The following is a 16,640-nucleotide window of genomic DNA, read 5'->3' as shown; positions in this document are numbered from 1 at the left end:
CTTAAAGCTATGCAGTAGCTCACTTGCTCATATCATAACTCACCGTGTGCCAACAGCAGCCCCACAGCAGCAAAGGTGAGGGGTCACACAGTGGCACACACAACACATTTTGGAAATGGGACAAGACACAGCCAGGCGCACAGTGAAGATTCCCTGTGTTATTATTTAGCAGGAGATGAAGGCCAGTGTGGAGCTCTCGAGGATACACAGTCGGTCGCATCCTTCCCCAGAGCTACGCTTAAGCATTACATTGTTCTCTCAGTAATTACAGTGTGTGTGAGCGAGAGAAGAGAATGTGACTGTCTAAACAGGCGTAGCCTAAATCCCTCAGGGTACTCATGTTCACATGTTTGGTGCTGACCTCCCCAACGCTTCATGCTCTCAAGGTCAACTCAAACACTCAATTCCACACTGATCCATTCATTAATGTCCTTAATACACTGCAGACCTGACCCCGCTTTCTTCAGTGGATTTGGCAGGTACAGCATTATGTTAATACCTGGATTCCTCATGATTACGAATTCTCTTTGTACTTTCTTTGATCATACCTACTAAACCCAAAATGCCAGAAGGCCAACTGGAGTAATTAATCATACACTAGATATATAAACAGTGTACACATAAATAATGACAAGAGGAGAAAATACCTTCATTTTTGCTTTGACCATGATGGGTTGTTATTTATATGTTTTGGACTACATTTGTAAAACCACATCTTACCTGCACTCAGGCTTGGGCAAAGTAGCCTAAAACCAGAGTAAAAGTGTTCCAGCAAAATAGCTGAGGTAAAAGTAACTTTTGAAAAAGAAAAAAAAAGCTTGAGTGGGAGTGAAAAAGCACTAGGTGCAAAAACTTTTGAGTACCTTATAGAGTTCCCTATAGAACTGCACTTGAACTCTAGTAAATCTGGCATCTAACATAGGAACAGAAGTTCAAAGATGCTATTTTTCTCTTTCTGGTCTACAAAGTGAGGGGTGTGGGCAAATGCAAACGGTATAAAACACCAGTGCTGACACAATAGAAGAGAATGATATTAGTGGCTAAATCTGCAGTTAAATGAACAAAAAATATATTACAGCATAAGTAGATGTAATTTGAAATATTCTGCTAACGTCTCACTATAGCATGACTACTTGCTACTACTATCCACCTCTGTCTGTATTCCACCTATTCCACAGTGATATTTCTGTTACTAATAATGGTTCAAAATGTAAATGTAGTTTATTTAGTAAAAATAAAAAGTATCTATAGTCTATCAATCAGGCTAGTTCCTAACATTCAAAGATAAAACACTGCATACATATCTCAACTGGGTACATTTATAGAATATATTTTGTTTTATTTGTCAAAAAAAGTTCCACATATATATATATATATATATATATATTCATATATATAATATACTATAATAGAGTTTTTTTGTCTTTTCTGGTGAGGTTTTATAGGTATAGGTATTGCTCCCCGGCATGAAAGTCTTTAATTTTCACATTCTACCTTTTCATTTCTTCCTTGTCCCGAAACAGGCTTTCTGGAAAACAGTTCTTCAAAATTGTCATCTCATTGTAACAATATTAAGGTTATTAATTGAATAATCAAATATATTCATATGAAATCTAACTACTTGTACACCTACAATTACAATGAAAGAAATTCCACAGATCTAAATATTATCCATCTTTGTAAAAAAAAAAAAAGACATAATAATAATAATAATAATGATAATAATAATAATGTCACACAATCTCACAAATATGCACATGCTTGACACTAAATGACATCATAAAATAGAGTGTCAGTATGTGCAAGAGAAAATCACAGTTTAAATTCATCAGTTGGAACTGAAATAAGATAAATAAATTATTAAAATAACTAATAATTTAATAACAAAATAATTCAGAAAAACCAAACAGTAACATCAACAATAATAAAAACAAAGACATTTTATATTGGAATGCTAAATAAGTAACAGGCATAACCTGATGATAAAGCACTGGAATTAAAAGAGCTTGAAGAACCCAAAGTAAGACCACCATCACACACATCAAGTATTTCAACATGAATCAGTAAAAGTGCGGATGGAACTCTATTTATGACTAAAGTCACCATGTTCGAAAACAGAAATGGAGAGAAAAAAGAGGATGATTGGCTTCTTTCTTTCTCTCTCTCTCTCTGTCCTGTGAGTCATCCCTTTCTCTGCTTCTCAGCCCGCTCTCTCTCTCCCTTTTCTCTCTTCCTCCCACGCTTTCTCTTTCCATCCCTGTTTGCCATTCGCAGCTTGGATAATCCCCATCTCCCCTCTCTTCTTTCTCTCTTTTGCTCACTCGCTCCCTCTCTCAGAGCCCCAGACACTGCCTCTCCAGTCACACGGGTGTTGGTTGTCCTGTTCAGTGCACTGTTGTTGGAGCTATCTTTTCTCAGCTATCTGGCCGACAGCGTGGGTGCTTGGACCCCGGGGTCAGAGGAAGACAAGGCGTTGAGGGGAGCACTGGCCGATGCCGCCAGGTTGGACCTGGACAGTGAAGGGCAGCGTCCCCATCATGTGTGCTCCTCCCCCTCCCCCTCCTCTTTTCACCTTTGTTGGAAAGTATTTGTGCAGCTGGCTGGTAAAGTGTGATGCAGCCCCCTTTTCTGTCTTTGCCCAGTGTGGAACTAAAGATTAGGGGGGTAAATCTGTCTCCGGACAATGATTCGATTTCAATATAGTTCTTAAGGAAACGATTCAAGGCATCATCTAAAATTTCACCCTGATTCCTTCTGATTTGACTATTTTTAAAAATACACAAAAAAGTACACAAATGTAACAGAGAAACTATTTACATTGCGGTTTACAGACAATAAAAACACAGAGATTTTTATTTTGGATATTTATGTGTGAAAATAATTACTATAATTCATTATTATCGATTCTAAAATTCCAGTATTTTTTCTTACATTTCAAAATCAATGCGGTTGAATCGCCACCTTCAGATGCATTTTTACACCCCTAATGGAGATGTCCGCGACACCCCCTCCTCCCGAACGTGCATGCTAACCCCCCTTCTCACCTAACACAAATGCACCTGATCCAGCCCATCAAAGACTCGGGCGTTAATTAGCTGTAACAGGTGTAGCAGGTTAGGGGAGGAACTAGACCCTGTACAGCAGCAGGGTCCAGACACTCTCTCTCTTTTCTCTCTTCCTCCCATGCTTCCTCTTTCCACTATTGTTTGCCTTTTGCAGTTAAGATCATCCTCATCTCTCGCTCTTCCATTCTCTTTCTCTGACCCCTCCCTCCCCTCCACCACCACCCATCACACAGGCGTTGTTCTCCTGTTCAGTGTGTTAGTGTTGGAGCTATCTCCTTTCCCCAGCCTGTCCAGAGTTCCCAGCCCTCTTTCCCTCTCCATGGTGGCTGTGGAGCCAGCCGACAGTGTGGGTGCTTGGACCCCGGGGCCGGAGGAAGACGAGGCGTTGAGGGGAGCATTGGCTGATGCTGCCAGGTTGGACTTTGACAGCGAGGGAAGTGTGCCTGTCATGAGCGCACCTCCTCCTCCCTCCTTGGTGGGAAAGTAGTTGTGCAGCTGGTACAGCGTGGCACGATCCACCGTTCCATACATGGGTGGCTTGCCCTCCCTCCCTAGCGTGTACATGGAGATGTCCCCAATGCCCCCTCCTCCTCCCCCTCCTCCTGAATGTGTATGTGGATTGGGCAGTGTGGCCACGGAGAAGGGTGGGGGACCGGCAGCTAGCGGTGGGCCAAAGTTCTTGGCAGCAAGGCCGGAGGGCGACTGGTCCCGGGAGCGTGGTGGCTCGGCGGTGGAGCGCGAACTAGAACGTGAAGAGCGACGGCGGAAGCGGTAGCTGGGCAGTCGCAGCACGGCCGAGGTGGTGCTGCGGAATAAGTCGGTGCGTGAGCGGCAGCGCAGCTCCTTGTTACGCTCAATGTAGATGTTGACAGCCAAAACGCCCACCACCTCAGCCAGGATGAAGGAGAGGCCGCCGAAGTAGAAGGACCAGCCGTACGAGTAGTGCCACTTCTTGTCCTCGTCTTTCTTTGGCGAGATGTCGCTAAGTGCTGCTGAGATGTACACAATGACACCGATGATGTTGCTCAGGCCTGGAGCAGAAAAAATTTTACAGTGTTAATACAGATATGAGCTGAAAAATATGTGTCAGATCAGCTGTATCTGATTTGGGATGTTATAATCCATTATAACTGATGAATGTATTATTCACTATATACGTGTTTATCTTTTAGCCAAAATGAAATTTTTAGGCTATTGCCATATGTAAGGAACCAAACACATAAGTTAAAAAAAAATTTGAATGGTCATATATATATATATATATATATATATATATATATGATATAAGAAATTCCAAGCAGAGAGTTTTGTAATCATAGACACATTTCCTTTAAAATCAAATTTTCTTTTCACAGCCATGGAGGGAACAGTGTTGTATTAAAAGCCCATCTAGGGACAAACATCGCAAATTAGCTATAAATTCACTAAAATGTTATATTTGGCATCAGACAATTCTTTGTTATTTTCTAAGCTCGTGCATCTGTCCCTATTAAAAAACATAAAAAAAGACTAAATTCCATTCGACCTACCTGCCACCACAAACAGAATGCCTGCTCCCAGAATAATGTGTCTCTTGTTCTTATAGAAGCGACTAGAAGCCACACACACCCCACCCAACAGCAAGAGAATGGCACTTAGGATAGGGAATATACTGGAGGCCCTGACTACACCTGCATAGATAAGGAGAAAGGAGAGGACAGGAAAGGAGAAACAAGATGTGAAACAGATCAGCGAAAACCGATAGCTTTGTTCGTGTCCTCTGACTGCAGGCCTCTAAATTTATAAGACAAACCAGCAGCTTATTTATGCACACACACACACACACACACACACACACACATAAAACTCACGTAAGAGGTACTCTGCAGCATCTTGGTCATAATCAGCATCTTCAGGGAAATGGTTAATCTGGGAGCACACCCCTCTCTTTAACCCTGAGAGAGAGAAACAGAGAAACTTTTCCTTCAGAAGCTCACAGTGTTCATTACTTCAAGAGTAGCAAATTTATAGGCTTCAAAAGCACTAGTTTTACACCACAACATGCCAAGCTGATCAATACCTTCAAATGATGTCTGCATCAATGACCCATCAAGAAAGTTCAACCTTAATTACAAGTGTTCTTTGTGAAAAAAAAAAAAAAAAACATTGGTCATTCTAGATTCTCGGCCTTCTTGCTCTTTCAAAACTGAGCAGCTGCATGATAAGCGAAGGATCAGAGCAGCAGAGCAAGCGGTGCTCCACAGCTCGAACAGCTCTGTTTTTGTTTCGTTTGATTATGCAGAATAAAGAGAGATCACCACACGACACCTTTGACCTGCGATGACTCATCGCATAATCACAGCCATTGACATCCACTCCTGTTGGTTTCTCATGCAAATAGGTAAAAAATAGAGACACTGTTTGCTGGAAAACTGCCTCTTGAGACATGACCAGAGTGCAAGCCGTGGCGTATTTACACGCTGTAAGCTCATTGACGCCTCCATCTCTGTGTCCAGATGTTCAAAATATAAGGTGAACATGCAGATGTCCTTATGTGCATGACAGGGGTGTAACACTGCATTATGATACATCACTCTGAATGTGGAAATGGCAGAATTTAAATAATAGTAATACTGCACTCTTTTCTGTGGCCAAAATCTAATTTTCTGCCTATTTTCTAATATTAATAAGCCTGATGTCCTGTTTTCTATTGTCTGTGTTGTCTTGTTTACTGCAAATGGTGGTACTGGCACCACTTATCGATAATCATTGATACATAGAACAGCTATGAAGTCAATCACACAGCCGTGAGCTGTTTTGTCTGGTGTGCTGCTACTTGGAGAAAATTCTTCTTTCGTTCTTAATATTAGTATTGAGGTGTATTCATGTCAAAATATTTTAACAGATGAAGCTGCTGTGATTTTTAAAGCTCTTAAATGTTTGCTCCAATGTGCTCTTTCATTAGACTCATGCAAAGAAGATGTATCAGATATAATAATCATAATCATCATCATTATTATAATTAGTAGTAATAATAGTACCATTAGCATTTTTTCCCTCCTACTTCAGTCAGTTTTAACGATAAAATCTTACGTAGTACTGATTTAAATAATGAAAATATCAATATTTATTGATAGTTTTGTTATGATTTATTAATTTATACTGTATACACATAGTTCCATGTATTAATTTTAAATAAGTCTGAATCACACCAGAGTAACTGAACTGAATTACACTGCACTGATATTTAAAATTGTATGCATTTAATCACTTTCTAAAGAATTCTACTATCTCAAATGAAAATGACAGTATTCTGTTGATTCCTGTCAGCATCTGTAGGCAGCAGCAGATCAGAATATGTTGAAAAATGATTTACCCCATGCCCCCTTCAAAAGCAAGCACTGTACAAATCTACAGCAATCAGTGCTTTTTCACACAGTACCTTGCAATCATGAACATCTTTCTCCGGTGGCTGCATAAATGCAGCTGTGTAAGTTTAAGTGCAAGCTGCGCATTAGCCTGTGTTCACAATAAAATATTTTGGCCACCTAAAAAATGCAGAAAAGAGCAACTGGAACGTCAGCCGCTTCTCCGTTTTGCTACAGTGTATTCTCACACAGCCAGAAGCAGGCATACGCACGAATGCACGCATATCCTCTGGCCTCCCACACACACGCATAAAGCTCGGAGTCTCACATACGTACACAAATGCATACATACCTTCCAGGCAGCAGATCCTCCACAGGCCAGAGTGGGTGAGGGCTCCGGGGTCTTTCTTGTCCTTGTTATGGGGGTCGTCCTGAGTGGAGTTGGCAGTGCTGTTGCAGATGAAGGCTCGTGCGTACAGCCAGTAGTCCGTGCCGATAGCCACCGTCATCAGGGCAAAAGCGGCAAAGGCCCCAACCGTGGTGAGGAGTACCTGGATCCCCCGCTCACACCACACCATCGCTGCAGGCAGGAAGAGCAATACACCAACAGAAGTGTAACGGAATATGCAGGTAATGGAATATTTGCTGGAAATTTTGCATCTGAGCAGTGCTAACAGGAATATACTGTATTATGCAAAAGTTTGAACACCCCAGGTCAAATTAACAGTTTTGCTGTGCAGAAAAAAAGAACAAGAGAATGTCAGATTAATTTAGTATATGTCAGAACCAAAACTTGTATCTCCTAAAGGATGACTTTATAGGCGAAGGGAAAAACTTTTAATGGAAGTTAATGTAACCAGATGTTTTTCGAAGTCATTTTGGGCCATTTCTCTTGGTCCATTCATCATGGAGTTTACATACATTGTAAATGGCAATGAGCACTTTAAAAGTATTAAAAACTTTAATTATTATATTATGGAACCATAGAATATTCTAAAATGAATGAGATGTACAACATCAAAAATAAAGTTTTAATAAATGTAATATCCAGACCTCATAATTAGACATGCACTGATATAGGAACTGTGAGCCAATATCCAATCATTTTCATGTACCTTCTGATGTTGATAAATAAACATTTATGAAATGTATGGACTGGGAGTACATCCACCTGAATTAGCATTACAGTGAAATATAAAATGCAATGAAATGAATTAAATGCAGACATTTTAGCACACTATCTCAGCGGCTCCAAAACTTTCTGCGCTTCCAGAATCCAATGACTAGATCATCAAACATCAGGTCAAAATATCTGTCAAATCTACAAATCTGTCTGATTTTTTAAAGAAAATATCTGCCAACACCAAAAAGATTCCAACATCCTTGGACATCCCTACTCATCACATTTCATAAGAGGAGCCCAAATCACAATATTATAAGAATCAATTCATTTCTAGCATTCCAATATTGATGCAGTCACCATACTCAGAATGATACACTGATATACTTTTTACACCCCTAATTTACAATGTTGTAAATACAAAAAGTTTTCTCCTGCTCACTCAGGGAGGGCAGAGTAGTTATTGTGGTTAGTGGCATGCCACTCTGTTTCAGATGGTAACACTTCAGAAGTGCATGGGGTAAAAACACAGTGAACAGCAGCCGAGGCTATTTAGCAAAAAAGCAGGGTGAGTGGAAAGGAAGAGGAAGTCACAAGAGAGGAAAGACAAGACTATGAATGAAAGCAGTATACTGTACTCTAAGCCTATGTGGGACCTAAAGCTGGCAAAATAGAAACCGAATGGAGGTGTGTACAGGCACAGGATGTATAAATATTGAATGCCGAGATGTGGTCTCAGGTTCTGTCATTAGGTGCCCTGATACAGATATTAGAAATGCCTCTGATGTGGCGAAGTGAAGGCTGCTGAAACCTTTTAAGAGATTTCACTTCCTCTGAGAAATTCCTGGAAAGCAGGCAGAAGATTTTTTGGCCTTGAATTAATGCTTAATTCCTTAACAGCTGGAGGGCATTTCCATGAGTTTGGGATGATTGAAGGCATTATAGCTACATGAGGAGTAATTATGTTAAGAGTTCCTGGTTGCTGTCGTGTGTCTGTAACTAGAAAAAGAGGTATTAATATTAAAATATTAAGAGATATCACATATTTTAGAACATCTTGTATATAGAGATGCTGCATTTTGTGGACAATGAGGTAGATAAATATATAAACATCCTTGATGGGTCACTTCAAGATAATGCATCACAAAATGATGCATAGTTTTACAAAATGAACGCATATTATTTCTATAGATTCTACTCAATTCTAACATTCCAAAGTTCAAGGATGCATTTTATATGCCTAACACACACATAAGGACATCTATATGTTCATCTAACATATAGGCTACAAACTGCAGCATCTCTGCAGTTTCAAGCTGTGTACACATGATGTCCACAAGATGCACTGAAGGGCACATGAAGCCAATATCTGCCAATATTTGTCCATAGTGAGCATTTTAATAGTATTTGTATAAGAAGATTTGGATCCAAACTCCAACTGCAGTAAAATGAAGAAAATGCAGACATTTTGGATGCTCCCAAGTCCCACAACCATCTACACATTGGCCCTCTCATCAGGAGATCACGAGTTTGATAGCTGCTGATACTACAGCCATCCGTAGCCAGGAGCCCAAGCGAGCACAATTAGCCTCACTCTCTGGGTGGGTCTCCCCCAATCACCAAGCGTGTGGTAGCTGACGTCACAGAACTGGTGGTTGGCGCTTTCCTCTGAGTACGTTCAGCTGTCCAATAATGTAGCATTAGCAACAGTTTGAAAAGATGCGATGGCACTTCACAGGTCTCAAAGGAGGCCTGTGCTCGCTTTCGCCCTTCTAGTGTTGGTGAAATTGTGTGACTGGAGGAGTCCTAACTAGTGGATGCAACAGGATATGTCTAAAAATTAGGGAGACATTTGGGAAAAAATCCAAAAATAAAAATGCTGACATTTCAGAACCGACACTGATAACATTCTGATATCATCATGCATTCCTAACAAATTTTAATGCTTTAAATAGTCAATGTAAATAGATAATTGCAGTGTACTTTAAGCCATTTTACAATTCCTTGGTTACCCTTCTTGTCTGGCCAGGCTACAATAGGAGCTAGCAATAGTGGAAACTACTGATTGGTCAAATGATGCACAATACCGGTTGGTCAAACTACTGATTGGTGAAGTGATGCATTTTTATATGCTCAACATATACAATGACTACATGATGCTCTAAAGGACGTGTAGTGCCAATATTTGCCAATATTTCTCAACAGTGAGCATTTTAACATTAAATAAACAAACTACTGATTGGTCAAACAGCATCTAACCAGAATTACTGACCCAAAACCAAATGCAAAGTAAAACAGCTTGAAGAAGCTTGAAGTTCCTGCCCTGTTGCTGCTGCTGTTTTTATTATTAATAAAATAAAATGTATTTATTATTAATGCTAGACTCGAAACATCTTGTGTAAGGTTGCAGTAAATGAGTGAGTTCACTGTTTGAAAAGAAGTCATCCAGAAGGTCAAGGAACCAAAAGACATAATTAAGTACCCAAGTAAGAGAATACTTGTTTAAAATGTAGCACCTGAACAGTGCAAACACACAGACATCATTTCAAATGTACATAGAAAAGTTAGACCTGCCTGCACAGTAAGGCCACAGTGGCTGTGGTTAGTGGCATGCCACTTTGCCTCAGATGGTGGTACTTCAAAAGTCATCCGTTACACTCTGTTAAAAAAATGGCAGCAAAGCAGAGGCTACATTCTCACAATTGCCATATGGGCCATTAGGCTTCACTCTGAATCTACTTTGCACGCATTTAACACCCAACCATGCAGAAGTGTTGATATTCTTCAATGGAAACAAGCGGCCAGGCCTATAGATCATCAGTTTACAGTACATTTGCGGCACTAAAATCTCAGGTTCATAATGCAAGTGAGCTAATTTGCATAGAATTTGTCATCTTCATCCGGTGTAATCTTTTTTTTAATCTTCTGCTGACACAAGCCTGACAAGTCATCTTGAAGACTAGTCTCAGTCTCGTCAGTGTCTTCTGAAACTGCTCTGATGAAAGCTGTTCGCATTGACGTCAAAAGGATGGGTGTCACAAACAACCCTAACTAATTAGAGTACCAAAATTTCTAGTCATGCATTCTGTCTCCCAAACCAAGGGCTTTTGAAAATTATCTTCACAGGTAGCTGTTCTGTCTAAATCCTGACAAGGAATGAGCAAATATAAAAGACCAAATAAAAGTAGCTATTAGGCCTGGCACAATCATGAAATTTAAGCTGATGGTTAATAAATTTTGTCCTTTTTTGTCATTGTATCCAACTATTACTACTCATACTACTACTAAGTATGAGGCTAATCTAGATATAGCTATCTTCCTAACTCAGCAGTCAGCATCATGTGCTCTATATTTACTGCCCTGTTTTGGCTCCACAGCAGAATTAGATTGTTAGGTAAAAATAAGAACGATTTAAGACAAACATCAATAGTTTGGTGACAAACAGACTTATTTCTGCAACGAAAAACTGTCAAATACTAAAAAGCTTGAAACTTCTCCTCTGCCATTTAAGTTGGAATGAGAAAATTCGAACTAGAAGCTGGCGAATGAGAAGCTGACTTCAGCCTCTTAAAAAGTTGAACGCTGAGAGACATTTTACAAGGAGCTATTCTACTTCTGAGGAAATGTTTCTTGCTGGGGATGTGAGAAAAGCAATTATATCTAAGCTAAAGTTTAAAGCAGAGCAAAGTAAGTGATCGTTTTCATTTATATTATATTTTTAGCCCTGTACTAGTAAATTAGCACATATTGAGACATATTTACAGCCAAGATGGCAAATTGGGCATAAAATGTTGGGGCTCTCAAGGTGGTTTGATTTTAGTTGAAAAACAGAATGGCTCTTCTTAACATTTGGGTGGCCTGACTTCTTAACTGTTGATACTTAGTAGGTCCCAATTAAAGACTCCAACAGTTCAAATAAACAAACTTTACTCCATGGCACCATCTGCTGGCTGTGTTGGACCAGGCAGATGTCAGAACATTTCAGTGTTTTCATAAGACCCATGATGTGTAAATAAACATGTTATGTTTTCTTTTATTTGCATGTATTTGCCTCAACCCAACAGATGAAAACATTCCCAATTTACATTATGTGAATGTAACACACATGACTGTGAAGGCTAACTGTCAGCTTAAATAAATATGATTGACTCAAATAATCATGTAGTAATGTACTAATTATGTCAGGCCTACAATTGATATCAATATTTGTTATCACTCAACAATGCAAAAGGCAAAAAGGCAGAAGTGAATTAGGCACTATAAGCTAGGCCCAAGATTACCAGCATTCATAAAACACCATTAAGGTTTTTACTTGCTTTGCAGAGTACAATGCAAAGCATCCATCTGCATTTCAGATGTTAGCTCTCACTGGAGAACATCACAGTAGGCCTGATTAAAAATGTGTAGGAACAGATCTTGGTTAGAGAAGATGCTGGATCATATGCAGACATCTGAAGCTTGACTTTCTTTGAAGAACGTGTACATGCAAATACGCACCCTCATACGTGAATAAGTAAAGAGACAGTATACATTTGGTGATAGACCATCAAAGACAGGACATGCAGAACATCTAGACGTTTGCATTGAAGAACGTCTGCAGGCAGAACATCAAGCATCACTTCAGAATGCATCACATTTCATTAACCCTTCAGTATCTTCTTAGAGCTCAGTGGTCAAAGCTTGAGGTGGTCAGACATCAGCATGCATGTGTGCGCTTACCTGGAGGAATGTGTCTGCCTTTTCCATCCATTCTTGCGGCTCTCCGGTGCCCGTCACAGAAGAACGTACCGACCAATCTGTCCAAGCAGCATCCATCGACTGTTCTCCCTCTCTCTCTCCCTCTCTCTCCTTCACGCACACTGGCTCTCCCTCCCTCCCTCTCTCTCTCTCTCTCTCTCTCTTCCTCTCTCTCCCCCGTTTTCTTGCCTGTGGGTGGGAGTAGATTTTCTAGGTTTTGCTTCTTTCCTCCTCTCAGAAGGATTTCATGACAGCAAATCTACTGTTTCTCCTGGAGAAAGTCAAACAAGCCAAAAAAAAAAAGAAGAAACAAAAAGAAAACATGTTAATATGACGTTAAAGGGGGACAGTGAAGGAGAGGCAACGCAACACACCTTGAGGATCTGTCTAAACATCGGTGGAACAATCAAGTAAATACATCTTATTCACAGGCCGAGAGGACTGGTTATGTCTCCACAGATCCACAGAAAAACAGAGAGGGATATATTAAAAAAAAGAGGAAAAGGAGAACGAAAGGGAGCGTGCGCCATTCTGTCACCATGGCAACAGTGCATTCTAAAGTCGAGAACAGAACAGGATGGTGTGTGTGAATCTGAGTGTGGGGTGGGGGAGTTGATATTGGTGACTGAAAGGGGGATTTGGATTCAGCAAAAGACAATTACTGATATGAGAAAACCATTATCGTCACAATTTAGATTTAAGTTCATCTACAGAGGTACAGACGTGTGCATTAAGCTTTCAATTATGGTGATGACCATTTGAGAAAGGCATGCACGGTCAACAGTAGCTGTGCATTTACTCACTGTGACAAGCCTGGCTACCAGATACTAATGACAGATTTAATATCTGATATACGGGGTAAATTTTAAGCCTAATCATCAAATGAAATCTCCATTCTCCATTCAAAATGCTGCGTCTTCGAGAACTGGGCTTAATGCGCGCCTAGGAAACTGACCACCAATATAAAGGGGTGTAATGATTCACAAAACAAAATTCATCTTTTGGCTCTATACGACATGGTGGTGTCTTGATGTGATATGTTTTTCAATACAGCAAAACCAGAGTGTCAGCAATGTGCCACATGTTAATATGAAAAGAGCCTAATTTTTCCTGTTTAATTGGATTTAGTGCATCATAGTAGGTGAAATGTTGCATAACAATCATTTTACTATAGTTTAGAATATTATGTTAGTGCCATGATACAAAATTTCATCGTGAAAACATCTTTATGTATCGTGATACACTATTTTTTCTGTATCGTCCAGCCTTATTACCTACTATTGTACTATCACACTCAAATTTTCCTCAAGAATACAAGCAGTTATGTCAAGTAAATACACAGCTCTATCATTGCATTTAACCCCTCAAATCAATAGGCCTGACGCACAGGTCCAAACCTTTAGTGTCTAAGAATATCCCAGCCATTCACAGTGCAATCGATTAACCATACTGAACCATATGAACCACTGCTGATCCATAAAATCACCTGAAAACTACCCAAGCCTTGAGAGGACGGTAAAAGCAGTACTGTGGAGGTGTAACAAAGCATGGCAGACATCAGTGTGACAGTTTTCATCCTGGCCAGCATACATCATGTAACTCTATAGATGAATTTTGCAAACAGTCTTTCCTCTGCCATAAATCTCTACAGTAATGCACTAGGATGTTCCCAGTTGGTATGGTTATTGTGTGGCATGTTTGACAGGACTGACAGACAGGCCTTGCTGGATGGGAACAACCTTGGCACTACACTACTGCCTATGTCAGATGATAGAGCACTATATTCAAATGGTAGTCATACTGAATGTAGTAGGGATGCACAGTGATATCAGAATCATATTTGTATTTATAGATATTTGCTTTAAAAAATTATCAGCTTCAGATAGACTGTTTGGTTTGACAATCAACCTGCATTTAAACTTGGAGTATACTAGGGGACACCCTCACTCACATAGTAGCTGAGCATTATATTAAAAAAAAACATAGGATTGAAAAGAGATAAATTTATGGTAGTAAACGTATAGCAAAGAAAAGAAAATAAGACCAAAAATTATAACAAAGACAAATAGCACAAAAGACATAAAAAATTAGGAGCTTCAAGACAAATAAGATTAACAAATCAAAACAAAGCGGATCAGAAATAAACAAATAAAACAACTAAGTAGGATAAGAAAAACACTAAAGCAGAACAGTAATGATAGTAATTACTGGCCATAATCTATTCATCAGTAATAGATCTGACAATATTTGAAGCTGATATTTAATAACCAATTTATTCTTCTCCAGAAAAGTGGAATGCTTAGGCGATGCTGGCCTGCTGTGCATTTCATTCATTTTAAGGCATTTACAGCTCCATAGACATACCTGTTGTTTCTCGATAGTGCTAATCCAGGTAGAGCTGGTTCCATTTTCTACATTTCATAAGACTTCATCCATTTGCACAGGCAGGTATGTACTATCAAATATCAGCCCACAAATCACATATCAGTGCATCCCAGCACACAGTATTGAGTTTTCAGTCTTATACATAATATTAAGATTAAGTGACCCTAAGTAGTCCCAAGACGGGGAAATGAAGTGAAACACCACATACACTCTAGTGAATGGACACACACACTAGGAGGCAGTGAGCACACTTGCCCGGAGCAGTGGGCCGCCCAATCGGCAGCGCCCGGGGAGCAGTTGGGGGTTGGGTGTCTTGCTCAAGGACACCTCAGTCCTGTGCTGTCGGCTCTGGGGATCAAACCAGCGATCTTCCGGTCATGAGGCTGGTTTCCTAAACTCCGGCCCACGACTGCCCACAATATGATACAATATTTATTTTTTCTAATATCTAATAAGTTGGAACAGGAAAGCACCACATTTAAAAAACGCCATCAAAACTATATGCAATTACACAATAATCAATACAATAAGGCAATTGATTTAACATTTTAATACATATAATGAAACAGGACTAACTGTGCTATATACAGTATGTAATCAAACATGCAGTTTGGATGAGTTTTTAAATACTCATGATATCCGCAATACATCCAGAAAGCACTGTGAAGCATTTTATTCCGATAATGATAAATATTGTCACATTGCCCAGCTTTACTGTACTCCAAAACTATATTTCACATTCGCAGTTACAGTTAAAGCGGCAGCACTACTCATTACATTGCACATCATTGTCACATTAAACGTCCCACATCGGTCTTTGGTGCCACAACAGAATGACCCCACAGTTTAACACATTAACAACAGCTTGAATATACCATGTATGTACATCACAGCCTTACTTAACTGTGGTCAGTGACCATCCACATCTAGCCTGTCCAGTCATCATCAAAGGGACTGAGACAAATGGTATTATATTAGTTATATTTCAACTAACTGAGCAAATGCCAGTCTGTCCTCCATCTACAGCCTCTTTTACACGCTCTGTGAAAACACTGAAACCTTCCTATTAGCCAGAATTCTCCGGTCCTCCTTAAACGGTGCAGCTAAATTGTGATGTCTGTACAGGCGCCAGATAGTAGCCATTTAAGGTGGAACGCATAATTAGAAATGGAGCCTTCAAAAAAACTTACAAAAAATACCTGGTAATAAAACGCTTAACGTTTTATATTCACGTGAATGTGTTTTGTATCTAGAGAATACAGGTTGTTTCTGTAAAGCTCTGTATCGACACCGCGACTCCAACGCCAGTTTCGCGCGGCGCCTGAGAGATTAAAGCCAGTGCAGCGCTTTCTGACACTAAACCGGGATTATTTTACATACAGTTTGAGACAAAAACGCGTGAACAGACATAATCTAGATTAAGAGTTTCGTCTTCTTACCTCCTTGGCTGCTTTTCCCGTCAGACCTTGTGCTGTAGAGCAGCGGTGAGAGAGCAGCAGGGGGCGGGGCTCATTCAACAGCAACAGACACAACACATGAAGAGTTCCACTCTTCAAAAAGATGGGCTCTTTAAGGGTTCTTTAGGAGAGGGAATGGTTCTACTGTTACAAGCTTGACTATGTAACAAAAGAAGAACCCTTTTGGTGCTATACAGAACCGCTTTCAAAAAGGTTCTATATTCATGTACAACACATTCTCCATCAATGCTTCTGTATGAAGAGCCGGAAGCCCAGAGAGGCCAGAAAGGTAGTTATAACTTTCTGCATTGTTATCTTGAGATAACAAGTTAATAATCTTGTTATCTTGAGATAACAAAAGTTGTTATCCTCAGATAACAAGTTAATTGTCTTGTGATGTCAAGACAACCAGTTGTACAGAGCCCTGCTGGTGACATCCTGTGTAAATAAAGATAATGCATGGCCATGCCTTATTAACGCGTGGGAACGAGATCCTAATGCGTAGCCACGACTTAGTAAGGCATGGGAA

The 16,640-nt window shown here is 39.9% G+C and overlaps 1 protein-coding gene across 1 annotated transcript; it reads right to left on the bottom strand.

Moving 5' to 3' along the window:
• Window positions 1-415: 415 nt before the first annotated feature.
• Window positions 416-16,206, bottom strand: cacng8a (calcium channel, voltage-dependent, gamma subunit 8a). Its single transcript, XM_017718540.2, has 6 exons — window positions 16,094-16,206; window positions 12,252-12,540; window positions 6,765-6,992; window positions 4,916-4,999; window positions 4,595-4,735; window positions 416-4,096 (listed from the first exon to the last, which is right to left on the bottom strand). Exons 2-6 carry the CDS (start codon window positions 12,280-12,282, stop codon window positions 3,291-3,293), a joined length of 1,290 nt encoding a protein of 429 aa, XP_017574029.1. The 5' UTR covers window positions 12,283-12,540; window positions 16,094-16,206; the 3' UTR covers window positions 416-3,290.
• Between the last annotated feature and the right edge of the window lie 434 nt (window positions 16,207-16,640).

The sequence above is a fragment of the Pygocentrus nattereri genome, chromosome 1 (assembly GCF_015220715.1).
Source record: "Pygocentrus nattereri isolate fPygNat1 chromosome 1, fPygNat1.pri, whole genome shotgun sequence".
Taxonomy (NCBI): domain Eukaryota; kingdom Metazoa; phylum Chordata; class Actinopteri; order Characiformes; family Serrasalmidae; genus Pygocentrus; species Pygocentrus nattereri.
The sequence above is the reverse complement of the archived record's forward strand: the minus strand, read 5'-3'. Positions and strand labels throughout refer to the sequence as shown.

Coding starts and splice junctions, on each gene's coding strand:
- cacng8a (XM_017718540.2), bottom strand. CDS start 12,282: ATGGATGGAAAAGGCAGACACATTCCTCCAG. Junction 5,000..6,764: donor GAGGATCTGCTGCCTGGAAG/GTATGTATGCAT, acceptor TCTCTCTCTCAG/GGTTAAAGAGAGGGGTGTGC. Junction 4,736..4,915: donor TGCTGCAGAGTACCTCTTAC/GTGAGTTTTATG, acceptor TTATCTATGCAG/GTGTAGTCAGGGCCTCCAGT.